The sequence below is a fragment of the Pipistrellus hanaki genome (genome assembly GCF_964339955.1).
Source record: "Pipistrellus hanaki genome assembly, chromosome: 1".
Taxonomy (NCBI): Eukaryota; Metazoa; Chordata; class Mammalia; order Chiroptera; family Vespertilionidae; genus Pipistrellus; species Pipistrellus hanaki.
The window spans coordinates 92,375,478-92,389,965 of NC_140503.1; the positions used below are offsets into that span (position 1 = coordinate 92,375,478).

At 36.0% G+C, this 14,488-nt stretch overlaps 1 protein-coding gene across 4 annotated transcripts in view; it reads right to left on the bottom strand.

The window, feature by feature from the left end:
- Positions 1-220: 220 nt before the first annotated feature.
- The window catches only part of EPC1 (enhancer of polycomb homolog 1), a 105,119-nt gene continuing 90,851 nt past the window's right edge, over positions 221-14,488 (bottom strand). For 2 of the 4 annotated variants that reach the window (XM_084875859.1, XM_084875857.1), the window contains exons 11-15: positions 5,310-5,428; positions 5,144-5,230; positions 4,244-4,385; positions 3,776-4,139; positions 221-1,594 (exon numbers count right to left, since the gene is read on the bottom strand). In XM_084875859.1, coding sequence (XP_084731985.1) covers positions 1,522-1,594; positions 3,776-4,139; positions 4,244-4,385; positions 5,144-5,230; positions 5,310-5,428 — 785 coding nt within the window. In that variant the 3' untranslated portion in view covers positions 221-1,521. Of the gene's footprint in view, positions 1,595-3,775; positions 4,140-4,243; positions 4,386-5,143; positions 5,263-5,309; positions 5,429-14,488 lie in introns of those variants that run through there. The other 2 variants (XM_084875858.1, XM_084875860.1) reach the window with 2 other exon arrangements.

The window sequence follows — 14,488 nt, forward strand, 5'->3', positions numbered from 1 at the left end:
TTAATCACCTAATGAGATTATAAACCACTCCATGAGGGCAAGAATTTTTCACTGTTGTTGAACTGAAAATAATCCCAGAGAAATCACTCAGTATATAATGGCTGAAAAAAATGAACTTAAGTCATTACTCCCATTCCCATGTTCCCCTTTACTGAATGATTTTAATTAAAGCCACACAAAAGTTCTTAGGGTGAAAATAAAAGCAAAAGACCACTACACATTTGTTTGTCAACATGTAATGCCCTGGGTTTATTTTGTGAGAATTCTATCACAATTTTTCCAGGTGGGATTAAAAACCTTGAAGATAATATATGCCATTGGACTGGGCATTCAGACTTCGGTACTGACAAAGCACTGGTAGTAGTCTGTTAAGTACCATTCTCTTCACAGAAGAGAGGTCAAATATTTCCAAAGGAAGGCACCCGATATTTGTGGTTCTGGCCTTGCAGCCTTCTGGAGAATCTTGAAAGGAAAAAAGCTGGCTGGCTGTTTTTAGAAACTGGAATGATGATACATGTATAGTAATTACTGCATTCTTCTCCCTTATATCCTTTTTTGTAAGAACAAGTAAAGAATGAAGTCTTTTAAACAATTTGACAATAAAAAAAGTACAATTTCTTTTGTGCTAAAAAAAGGGCAAGACAACATAAACTCCAGTTGTAAGGACTCCATTTGCATACTTGATTTAACACTTTTTGGTGTGGAAGGAAATGGAACTACTGGGCTGTTTGTAGAGCAGCAACATAACGTTAGTGCTTTAGTACCAGAAATTACCCACAGCTTTGTGGGCAAGAGGGGATGGGAAGATTCAAGAGACTTCATTTTCAGCTTGTTACTTATCCTAATGATAGACCAGGAAGATCCCCCATTTAACAGTACACCCTCCCCCCTTTTTAAACTGATGAGTTTTTCATTTTTGTAAAATTCTGTATGTATGTCACCATTTTTTTTTCACATGATACAGAGAAAACTCAGGGATCCAGAGGGGAACCAAGTTATGTTATACCATTTACAAAATACCAAGGAGTCCACAGCTACCTAACACATTTACTACAGCACAGGAACCAATGAAGGTACAGTGTACAAAAAAACTGTAAACACGGCACAATAAATAGATAAAACAGCAGGTTCCGCACCATGCACATGATGTGATGACACTTCATCTCTATACAATCTCACATCTCACACTCTTTGTTGCAATTTATTTCCCTCCCACCCTCCCACCCCCAAGTGCAAAGCATCACAAATGAACATTTCTGTATTCAAGTAACATATATACAAGGGTATTACAAATATGCAGTACTGTACAGATAATTGCTGTATTCTTAATTTACAGATGTTTTTTTTCCTATTAACAGTAAGGAAATAAAAATTGAAGCATGAGAGATGAGCATTGCTGTAATGTCCCCACAGCTGCCACAGAAATGCATGTGTGGCACTCCATCATCCCCTGCATTCAAAATGCTACTGATGCATAGCACCTAATCAAGTCCCCAGGTTGCAGTCCCACTCCTGAGAAAGCTACGTCACCTCCATCGCTACTGTATTGTCTGCTATGCTGTTTAGCGCTGGCTTCTCTGATTCATGATTTTCCCTGTTGAAATAAAGTTCAATAAATTACTTTTCTGCAACAAATTTAACAAATATAAATTGAACAAACCAAAACTATTTCCCAATAAAAAGTTCAAATATTTTTAATAATCAAAATTTGACTCTTGGGAAAGATAGCAAGAAGAGGAATAGGAACCTTTATAGCTTATTATCAGAAATACACAATCAAGTCAGGCTTATAAATTCCAGGATATTACCAAAAGAATTTAGTAGCCAATCTAGATTTAAAAACACAAAGAACTGGCCGAAACCGATTTGGCTCAGTGGATAGAGCATTAGCTTGTGGACTGAAAGGTCTCAGGTTCGATTCTGGTCAAGGGCATGTACCTTGGTTGCGGGCACATCCCCAGAAAGGGGTGTACAAGAGGCAGCTGATCCATGATTCTCTCTCATCGATGTTTCTAACTTTCTATCCCTCTCTCTTCCTCTCTGTAAAAAAAAAAAAAAAAAAAAAAAAAAAAAAAAAAATCAATAAAATATATTTAAAAAACAAAACAAAACAAAAAAAAAAACCCCACAAAGAATTGCCAAGTTTTAGTTTTTTGTTTCAATCTCCTCTTTTATCGAACCTTTTGTAATTTTAAAAAAAGGAACATATATATGTGCTGAGGTTCATTCATGTCAGGACTTGACGTGAGATTTTACATATGGAGTAGAGCAGGATAGCTACTAACGTGGGCATCAGAAGAGCAGGGCTGTAGTTGTTCTAGTACCTAGACTGCTGAGTGAGGCTAGAGAAATCTCTGTATCTGTTTCCTCATCTTCAAAACAAAGGGACTAAAATAAGTTATAGAAAAAGTTTTTCAGCTCTGGCCGGGTGGGTTGGTTGGAGTGTTGTCCTGTGCAACAAAAGTTGTGGGTTTAATTCCTGGTCAGGGCACACCCCTAGGCTTCAGGTTTGATCCCTGATTGGGGCAGATATGGGAGGCAACTGATTGATATTTCTCTCCTTTCCTCTCTCTCTAAAATCAGGAAAAACTTCTCTCCGGTGAGGATTTTAAAAAAATGTTTTCCATATATTTGGAATATTCCATGGGTATACAATTCTATACTGATGAAAACCATGTATTACATATTTAAGAATTAAATTAACTGTGACTAGACTCAGAATACTAGTAATAGATTAGTATCAAGCAGACAAGGACTATTAAATTCAGACACAGATAGGGATGCATAGATTTGGGAACTCAAGGCTACAGTTTGTTGCTACAAATCCTGATCCTCTTTCTAGGCCACTGCCAGCTGAGAAAGTCTACTATCAGTCTGGACATTCCCTACCACTCCAACTTCAACTACTAACCTTCCCAAACCCACAAACTACTTTACTTGTTAACCTTTCAACACATTTATATCCCCCAACTCTTTTGTCTTCCTTTTCTCTGACCAAGATCAGTCAATCTAATCTTATTTTGTTAAACATTCCCAGAACACTCCTAGTGTGAAAAGATGTCTCCTAATATTGATATTATAATCTATACATTTAATTCTATAAGCATATAATGCTTTGTAATATCTCTAGAATGACTTTCATCTTATTATTTACAATCAACACTATTTAACTTTTCACACTTTTACGCTTGTCTTCCACCTAAACGGAAAACTTCTTGTCTTTTTGTTTTCCCACACTATTCTGTAAAAGTCAGGACTTTATCATTAATATTTAAAGCAGAATAGAGCTTGAGTAAACACTCTAAACTGCCCATTGAAACCCAAGAAGACAAGTTAGCATACAAAATTTTGGTTTCATTAAAAGTCGACTTGGCATGAATACTGTAAGCTTTATTTACATTATTAAGAGCAGCTTAGCACTCTAGCCATATGAGTTCTATCAGTTCTGTCTACACAAAGCACTGTGGGAGAAATCATAGACAAAGAAGCATTCAAAAGAGAACCCCATCCATCCAGAGGAAGAAGAGTGAGAACATGATAAGCCATTACCATACTAAGAAAATGATGCCCAAGTCCCAAATGCAATATTCACTGTACCATTTAGCACTAATTTTCAATAATACTGAATTACCTTTATCTGTTTAGTTCCACAATAAGGAATTCTCATCCACATATTTTTAATGTAGATAAAGAAAAGAGCAAAAGCCACAAATAAGTAGAGAGCAATGCCTAAGAATTTAAGTTAGATCACTTTAGTCTTAAAATAACTACTCACCTTGGGGCTGAATCTACAGAGGATGAAGATGGGACCTTGGAAACTTGACAGTTTGCTGCAGCAGCCAGCTTTAAGGCAGACGATGGAACAGCACTTAAAGTCCTAGGTATGTGTCGTGCATTTATGGGGGCAATAGAGTTTACAGTGGCAACTGATGAAGGTACAGTTAATCGAATGTTGTTCCCAATCAGAACCTGAGTTGTTGCAGAATTGGCAGCAGTTACTGGATGACTCAGTGCACTGTGGGAACTTGAAGTCTGTGTGATGTTTGAAGGCTGTAACAAAGTTGAACCTGCTGCTGATGAACTTATATGTACTGGTGCTGTTGGTGTAGTACTGCTGAGGTGTAAGCCCTTGTATACTCCTAGAGAAAAAGAGAGAAGCAGCTAACCAATGTGCAATTTGGCTGTTAATTATAGGTAGCTGTTACAAATCTTATCAAAACCATTTAAATGTCATTATCCTCACCTGAGGCTGGAAGGACGCCATTCACCCCGATCCCAAGCACCACATCATCCTTCATCTTAAATCCCATCAATTGTTCTGATGTCACCAAAGCAGAAGCAGCAAATTGAGCACTAGCAGAATCCAAAGTCTTGGAAACAAAACCCTAAAAATAAAATAAAATACAAATCTAATCAGCATCATTTAGTTACAAATGAGTATTAAAGCTACACAGGTATAGCAAAATCAGTATGAATATAAACAAAAGTGGCAAACCACCGGAATATCTTTCTCTCCCTTGACAGTCAAATTGAGCAATGTTCTAGTAATTTTATAACTCAAGGATTATGATATATAAAACATGGACATGTCAATTACCAAAATGTTCCTCCTATAATGTGAAAATAATAAACCTCCAACACAAAGTGTTGGACAAGAAATAAGCTAGTAAACCAATTCAGTGATCTGCAAGTACATACATTGAATAAATATGTAGGTAAACTTCTTTCACCTAATTTACCATATATAGAAACATACACACACCTTTGGGATAGTAAGATAACTATCCCTTTAGAATGGAAGTAACAAAATACTGTATCAGAACTTAGCCTAGAAATTAAGAGGTCCTTGAATTTTTTACATGAATTTTTCTTCCAAGATGCATAGAGACTCAAATCTCAGCTTTTAAGCCTTAAATGTGCTTAAATGGTTTTCCGTTTAAAAGTGATTTCTTCTAAAAGAAGTATAATAATTTTTAATAAATTGTAATGATAATTAAAATAACAAGATAATGACTTAGGTGTCAGTGGGGTTACATATTAAAGACATATATTAAACTACAGGTCAGATTTAAAGACAGGGTCTCCATCTCATATAACTATGCTTTCTAAAATAGGGAGCAGAAACAACAGCTTCTATACTCACCTGTAATGTTCTTTCTAAACCCTGTATAGAATGGCTATGATGTAGATTCAGGCGAAAGCCACTTTTCTGCTGGTTAGATGCAAGGTTCTATGACAACAGTTGGTAATTAGAGATGAACTCTGGTGGAAACAATGAGGGATAATCATAAGACAGACAAATCCCTCACCTGTGAAGTGTTGGTGGAGGAATTACTATTTGCTTGCTGTTGCTGAATTTGTGCAAGCTGCTGTTTCTGCATTAGTGCCAGTTGCTGTTGATGTTGCTGGTATTGTTCGGCTGTAAATGCTGAACATAAAATGAGGAAACACTTTATAAAAATGCACAATATCATACACTTTTAACAATAGTAAAATTTCTTCATTAAAAAAGTTTGTGCAAAATTAAAACATTTGACAAAAGCTCATGGTCCTGCTAAAGATCACTTTCAAATGAAAATTTAAGCTTACAACCACATTTCACAAGAGTGGGTTGAATCTAAGGAAAAACAAAATTAAACTTCCTGAGTTAACTAAACATAGGAAAGAGATCTGCTCACTTCTCAAGTCGCAGAACCATTATTTTTGTAAGCTGTAACACTTGTGTAAAAAAGTAATACCAGCTTTTTAAAATCCACATATTTGAAACTCAACTTTGCACTGAGAAGAAAATCTGATAATTACCATTTGGTTTCTAGTTTACTCATATTACTGTCCCAATGCATTCAGATAGTAATCCCTAACATAACTGTTCTATATATTTTCTAATTTTAGTTATTACAAATATCTCCTCTATATAAAACATAAGGTTGTTGTTGGTTTATTACCTTTCTTTTTTATTTTAAAGAACCCATCCTTTAAGCTTAACACAGGAAAAAAAAAAAAAGAGGTTCCATATGTTAATTAATTTTCCCCACTCAATTAACCCACCTGGAAAAAATCCAGTCAATAAGAACGGAGTTGTTTATGTTGATTTACTGTACAGAATGATGTCTGAGGAAAGACACTGTGTTATGCTACTTATGTTTGTCTATGGAGAGCTCAGTTCTAAAAAAAACAAACAAAAAAATGTTCATTTATTACCCCCCAAAAAGTGTGTTCAGTTTTTAAAAAGGAAACCTTTTTTCTTTTTTTGATTTCGCCAATTAAAAAAGGGGAAAAAAAAGCACATACAATCACAACATCTGACCTTAAAGGCTTCTTTAAGAAGCCCGCAATGTTTAGGAAAGAATTATTTCAAAACAAAACAAAAAAAGGGTTATCATGCATCCCTGGGTACCAGGGAATCTATAAATAAATCATGCAAATTTCCTCAATCTCAAGTTGAATGTTTTCAAAATACTGCCACCTAATTTGTTGTTGTTTTGATGATTTATTTAGATGATCACTTCATCAAGTTTTTTAGTTTTCACATAACTCATGAAGAATCTTTATCTATCAGTATACAGCATCCACCTTGTACAAGTACAAAATATTTAGGTAGAAATTCTACCATATTTTGAATGGATCAGAAAATTGTGAAAGAAGTAAGTATCTACTTCAGCTCTTAAACTTGAGTTGAACTAAATTTTGGGGCAACAAGAGCAAAAAAATATATATATATATATTTAATTTTTAAATTCAGTGTGTTAAAAATCTATTTAATTGGTATCTGTTCTTTGACGAGTTTTTCTGTGTTTGAAATCCTCAGATCTGATTCCTACTGGGAAGATTTTTATTACTAATAGAAGAATCCCTGAATAGTGGCATAAAAAAGTAATTTTCTGTCAACACGACCATTTTCATATAACAGAAATGTGTTGAATCAGAACTTGAAGAAAATCTACAGAAATTTATTCTGGCTTATAATTAATATGTTATTATTAGTTTTGCTAGTATGTTTTTGAGATTTACACTTTAATTTCCTAAATTTGAGTGAATTGTGTAAGTCTTGAATTTCCTTAGTAAGGAATGCTTAGTATGTTTTTTAAAAAAGGAACCATTCTGGAAGGTCAGGTCAGTACAGATCTAGAAAATCAATACTTTAGCATTCAATAAAAGCCTATATGTACAAAATTCCATTTATATAAATGGAAATTTTCTGTTGTTGATCTTTGCTAGTATTTGTATATGTGTGTTTTTTCCTTTGTTCAATCTCTATTTTTTCCCCTCATCTTTATTAATTTAAAGTGTTCAGTATAGTAGATAGACATATGTTTGTGTGTGGTTTATTAAAAAATTTAGCAATAATTGGAAGTTGATTTGAATAAAGGTTCCAAATATTTTTGCCCTATTTAAACCAACTTTTTAATAGTTGGCCTTTGTAGGTTTTGTGACTTTCAGTTTTTAATAACTGTTAACTTCCTCCCAATAATAGATTTAGAAATAACAATCACGTGACATTTTAGATCACTGTTAGCCCATTTCTTAGATATCTCTATATTCTAGAGTTTAGTACTAAAATTTTCTCTGGATATTTTTCATTAATGATCTTGAAGAACTGTATAGATAATATATGAGCTAGAAGCAATGGTAGTAAAAACCATGAGTCTGGGGGGCCAACACATCTTGATTGTTATTTTAGTTCTCAGGTCTATCATAACTAGTAGAGCAGGGGTCTTCAAACTACGGCCCGCGGGCCACATGCAGCCCCCAGGGGAGTCTGATCCTGCCCGCCAGGTTTTTTGGGCAGTGAGCGCAGCCAAGGTGTTACAGTAGGGATTAGTAGTTCATATAGTCCGGCCCTCCAGCTCTCTGAGGGACCGTGATCTGGCCCCCACTTTAAAAAGTTTGAAGACCTGGCCAAGTTACTTAACCTTTCAGGACTCAGTATTTCACCTAAAATATGGAAGAGATTAAATAAGTGATGACTGTAGTCCTTTTCAGGTATGAGATGCTAAGATTTTAAATTTTTTCTGAGACATAAAATTCTAATCCAAAGGGCTGTGTAAATGAAAGGAAAGCTTGGTAAGGTAATAAACTGGGCCAAGTACAATCTGAACTGGGTTTTACATTATTATTTGTACAGAAAACCGAGAACACCTGGATGTCATTATAATTCAAAGTGCAAGCAAATGCTAAGTGGAAATAAATAAAAATGACTATATTTCCCTAACTCTCTATCAAGGTAGAACGTTTTCAGGTTGTATGTCTAATCTCCAAATATTATGTTGTGGTAAAGTTTGCAATTCACACAAAGATGGACAAGATGGTTTAGTGGACAGCATCAAAATAATTCCACAGAACCAAAAAATTTTACATCAGGAGGGATCCTTAGTGATTTACTCCTACAACCTCCTAATGGAGATGAAGACACTTTCACAAAGGTATTTACTATATGAAGGGGAAAAAACCCACCCCCAAAGCAAAGAGATTTTAAATATAAAAAGATATAGACAAGTTTGTTTTAGAATTAGTATTACTTATATGAGAAAATCAAATTTTTATGTACCAATAGTGTGAATCAAGTATTTAAAAAACCTTATCTATTCAGCACTTAATAAACAGGAGCCTAGGAAGTAAAGAAGAGTGATGTGAGGCCATGATTAAAAGCTGAGAATGATAAAAGAGCACAAAAGGGCTTAAAATATTTGAAGGACACTTTGATGTTGGAGATCAAGAAAACATATTCAGAACCAAGATGGCGGCATAGGTAAACACCTGAACTTGCTGTCTTGCACAACCACATCAAAACTACAACTAAAAGAAAATACAGACATCATCCAGAACCACGGGAAGGCTGGCTGAGTGGAAGATCTACGAAAAGCGCATCTAGAGTGGTAGGAGGTGCAGAGGTGCAGAAAAGGGAAGGTGCAGAGGCATGCGAGGAAATGGCCTGGCAACTGGGTACTCTGTGGTCTTTTTCAATCAGGAGGGAGATACAAACTTCCGATTGCTCAGAATTCCAGTTCCAGGCGAGACTCTGGGGACCCAGACTCATACGGGAAGAAACTGGACTGTCTGGCATCAGGCTAGAACACTAGGGCAGCTTTCTCTCAGAGGTGGTTGCAGCTTTCATTGTTCCTGCATGGGACTGCAGGACAGACACCCAGGGACCTATCTAGGGCAGGGCCAACAGGCAGCCACTGCTGTTTGCACTGCCCTGTGATTCCCTGAGACCAGGCCCAACCCAATTTACAACCCCACCCAAACTGTGTGCAGAGACATTTGCATATGAATGACCTGGCCTTTTGCAACCTAACCTAAAAAACTGCAGCTGGGTCAAAGAACCCCGGGGCCTCCAAAAGAAGGCCTAAGGCTCCTCAGCAGCCTGCATTGCTTCACAGCTTCACCTCATCTGGGCACATCCAAACCCCAAACTAAGAGGAAGAATCTGCAGATCTCTCTGTAGCTCCTACTGGGTGGCCTCAGGCAGGGGTTGACTTTGTACTTCCTTGGAGATCCAAGAGCCAGTGCACCCAGTGGTCAAAGTGAGACCATACCAGATTACAACTCTTCACATCCTTAAGAGACACACTCAGAGGGCAGTTTCAGTGATCACCAAAGTCCCACTGAAGCAAGTCCAGCCCCAGCAAGTCCAGCCCCAGCAAGTCCAGCTGTGTCTATAATGGGAGAACTAAATGGGAGAACTGCTGTAATGGAAACATTACAGCAGTTCTCCCATTATAGACACAGCTGGTCCTCACAGCCAATTGGCCTGGAGGTCAATTCCACTCAGTGATACCAACAGCAATCAAGGCTAACCTACAACAAGACTGTGCACACAGCCCACAACAGGGTGCGCCAACTATCCACCTCAGGTGACTGGGGAGACTGAGCCATGAGCCCTATAGGACACCTAGTACACAAAGCCACTCTATCAATACAGGGAAGCAGCCAAAATGTGAGACAAAGAAACATGTCACAAATGAAAGAAATGGAGGAAAGCAAACGACTGGATATAGAGTTCAAAACTACAGTTATAAGGTTACTCAAGAACCTTCTAGAAACTTCTGAGAAATTTAGTGAGACCCTCAAGGATATAAAAAAGGACCAATCAGAAATTAAACTTACACTGACTAAAATAAAGAATAACATACAGAGATTCAACAGGAGACTGGAGGATCCCAAGAATCAAGTCAAAGATTTGAAATATGAAGAATCAAAAACCACCCAACCAGAAAAACAAAAAGAAAAAAAAAATCTAAAAATTTGAAGATAGTGTAAGGAGCCTCTGGGACAACTTCAAGCGTACCAACATCAGAATTATGGGGATGCCAGAAGAAGAAAGAGAGCAAGATATTGAAAACCTATTTGAAGAAATAATGACAGAAAACTTCCCCCACCTGGTGAAAGAAATAGACTTACAAGTCCAGGAAGCGCAGAGAACCCCAAACAAGAGGAATCCAAAGAGGACCACACCAAGACACATCATAATTAAAATGCCAGGAGCAAAAGACAAGGAGAGAATCTTAAAAACAGCAAGAGAAAAACAGTTAGTTACCTCAGGGGAGTACCCATATGACTGTCAGCTGATTTCTCAACAGAAATTATGCAGGCCAGAAGAGAGTGGCAAGAAATATTCAAAGTGATGAATAGCAAGAACCTACAACCAAGTTTACTCTACCCAGCAAAGCTATCATTTAAAACTGAAGGTCAGATAAAGAGCTTCACAGATAAGAACAAGCTAAAGGAGTTCATCACCACCAAACCAGTATTATATGAAATGCTGAAAAGTATTCTTTAAGAAGAGGAAGAAGAAGAAAAAGGTAAAGATAAAAATATGAACAACAAAGTGATGACAAATACATATTTATCAACAAGTAATTCTTAAAATCGAGTGAATTAAAAATCTGATGAACAGAATAAGCTGGTGAATATAATAGAATCAGGGGCATAGAAAAGGAATGGACTGACAATTCTCAGGAAGAAAGGGGTGTGGGGGTGAGGGAAGAGACTGGATAAAAATTGAACACCTATCGTGGAGGACAATGGCTGGGGTCTGGGGGTGGTAATGGAATGGGGTTGGGTGGGAACCAGGTGGAGGGGAGCTATGGAGAGAAAAAAGAGGAACAATTGTAATAATTTGAACAATAAAGACTTATAAAAAAAGTACAGAAAGTGCTCCAACCTGAACACAACAAACAAACAAACAAACAAACAAAATATTCATGTGCTTCTAAAGGCAAAACAGGAACCAGAATATTTAAATTTAAGGAGGTAGCTTTTGTTCAATATATGGACAAACTTTTTTTTTTTTTTTTTTATGAACTCTTTGTTTTTTGTTTTAATATATTTTATTGATTTTGTACAGAGAGGAAGGGAGAGAGATAGAGAGCTAGAAACATCGATGAGAGAGAGTCATCTATCAGCTGCCTCTTGCACACCCCCTACTGGGGATATGCCCGCAACCAAGGTACATGCCCTTGACCGGAATCGAACCTGGGTCCCTTCAGTCCCCAAGCCGACGCTCTATCCATTGAGCCAAACCGGTTTCGGCGTTTATATGGACAAACTTCTAAGTAAGACACCAAAGTGTACAAAATAACCTGATTAAGTAAGCTGTTGAATTTGCTCTCATTAGAGGCAGAGGTCAGAAACTGTCTGGGGTAGGAATTGAGATGAAATGATCTAAGATTTTACGAGTCCAATTCTTATACAAGGAAAATTATCATGCAGAACACCAGCAACTAGAATAACTGATAGCTTACGATGCTGGCCCTCTGTAGCTGGAGCAGATCAACTAAAATGATCAAAGTGCAGGTGGGGAGGGTGACAGGCAGTTAGGAAAAAATAAACAATTTAAAAATTCAGTTTTAGAAGATAGAGTCTAGATTGCCAAAATGTGTATTTTGTTAAAAACAACAACAACAATAACAACAAAAATCCTTAACAAACCCAAACACCTATTTTAAAAGATACTCCTCACCCTAACAGGTTTCGCTCAGAGGACAGAGCACCAGCCTGCAGACTGAAAGGTCCCAAATTCGATTCCGGTTAAGGGAATGTACCTTGGTTGCGGGCACATCCCCAGTGGGAGTTGTGGAGGAGGCAGCTGATTGACGTTTCTCTCTCATCAATGTTTCTAACACTCTATCCTTCTCCCTTGCTCTCTGTAAAAAAAATCAATAAAATATATTTAAAATAAAAAGATACCCCTCAATTACAATTTCTTTGAGCAGCATACAGGGAAGAAGCTTAATACAAGAAAAAAGTTAACTTTGAAGAAATAAATATAAAATGAAATGATCCAAACAGTATTAAAGTATGAGCATCTAATCAGTAAGCTTGAATTGATAGCTTAGATTGAGTTTTTTTGAACATTTATCAGTCACACAGAAATCCAATTTGAAAATAGAAGTTTGGCAACTCATTTAATGGCAAAACATGACTGAACCTCAATTCACTGACTGCAAATGACTTGAACATGAGATTTTTTATGGTCAAACATTCTGCTAGGTATGACTACTCTTGTATGTACCTGTAAAATTGTAGATTGTTAATGTATTTTACTAAGGGTTCTAGTTAAGATTGTTGAAGATGCAATTCTGAATTTTGAAACACATTTAGATAAGGTTTAAAGTCTTGTGGATTTATAAAATCCAACAAGAAAGTATTCAGTGCTCAAATCTAGAGTTCCTTTTCTATAGTAAAATTAAAATTTTGTTACAAACTCAAGTAAATTGCATTAAGTAAACTATACATATTGAGACTTAGAATATAATATTCTAGTTATAAATTTCCTTTTCACTTATGAAAATAAAGTCTTTAGTGCAGAAATGTAAGCTTAGAAAACTGATTTCGTTTGCTGATGAAATTTCACTGGGAGTTAGGAATTCAAATCCTGAACATATAATGGTGGTTTAAAAATCACTTTTCAGTTTTTAGTCTTTTTGAATTATATAAAGTCCTTTCTAATTATGATAAAATGTGTTAATTGACATGTGGTATCTCCCAAATGCAAATACATGCAAATAATACTTAGTCACTGAACAAAAACTACATTTCAAAGGTGCTTTTATCAGTTAAAAGAATATAATTTGAGAACTGTTCAAATCACATATTAAAAGATTATTAAAAATGCAATTTTTCTGTAAGTGCTAAAATCTAGACTTGAGAATTATAAATACACATATAGTAAGCTTTTCCAGGTCCCTGAACATTATGTCATTCTGCAGTATAGCATCCAAAGGACAAAGCACTGTAACATCTGACTCACCAAATTACCCATTTGGCCACACAACTTTGCAAGAAGGTCAAGATTGGGAAGCAAAAAAGATTCTGAGCAATTGAAAGAGAGACTATAAAAGTTAGTGTGCTAAACCTCATTCCCTTTACTAAAAATAATGGGCTTCTGATATCCTCATTTAGAATTTCCTACTTGAAAATGAGAATAATTAAGCCCTTATAGATGATTATTTAGAAAAGGGAAAATTCAGTCCAGAGGGCATCTCTATGCCACAGCACACAGTAGTTGACATTTAAAACAATGATAGAAGAATAAAAAATGTCTAAATCAAAATCCACCAAATTGGCTTGAACAGCAGGCCAAGTATAATCAACTGACTCATATCTCATATAATGGTAAGTTCAAATGCTGGTAAAGTAAGAGTTAACTCTTAAAAATCCTCTAGAGTGCATCATGTGATAGAGACCCATTTCTTTCAATAAGCCCAACATAGCCAGTTATTCTTCTGACATCAGACTAGATCCATGTTTATGTGGTTGAGTATCAGATGAAGTAGGCCATATTATATGAAACACACACACACACACACACACACATACACACACACACACAAACTCATAAAAATTTAAAACTATAATTATACTGCTTGAGGTGATATGATTAACCCATGAATGAAGCATCAATGCAGGCACTCATGCTATCAGGAGAAAAATCAAGATTCACTTCTCCCATTCCTGTAGTGGCCACTCCAGCAAATACATTCTTTTAGTAGAATTATATTCAGAATCCTGTATAACATTTGAACTGCTAAATCTTTATTTTTTTCCCAGGGGCCTATAGTTGAATTCACTTAAATGTAAGTTTGATGGAACTCCACTGTAATGCACTTTTATAGAGCATAAAGAGAAAAGCGTTAGGTTACTGGAAAAGTCACATATATGAAAGAACAAAGTGATACTCTATAGCAATCTGTAGGTATCTATTGTCCAAGCATAAAGAAACTCTAGTAAAATTGAAGGGAAAACTAAAAAGAATTACACTCAACAAAAAAACCTGATAAACCCATTATAAAAAAGGCATGTCACATGTATAAAGGAAGGAAATAATTAAAAAGAAAATCAGAATTTACTAAAGATTTTTTTCACCTAAACTTTTGGTAATACTTTTTGCTCAATGTTCACCTTTTAATATTCTTTGGGCAAAACAAATTTTACAGTACCAATGCTTACTAAAGTTGGATAGCAAAACAATTTATATTAAAAA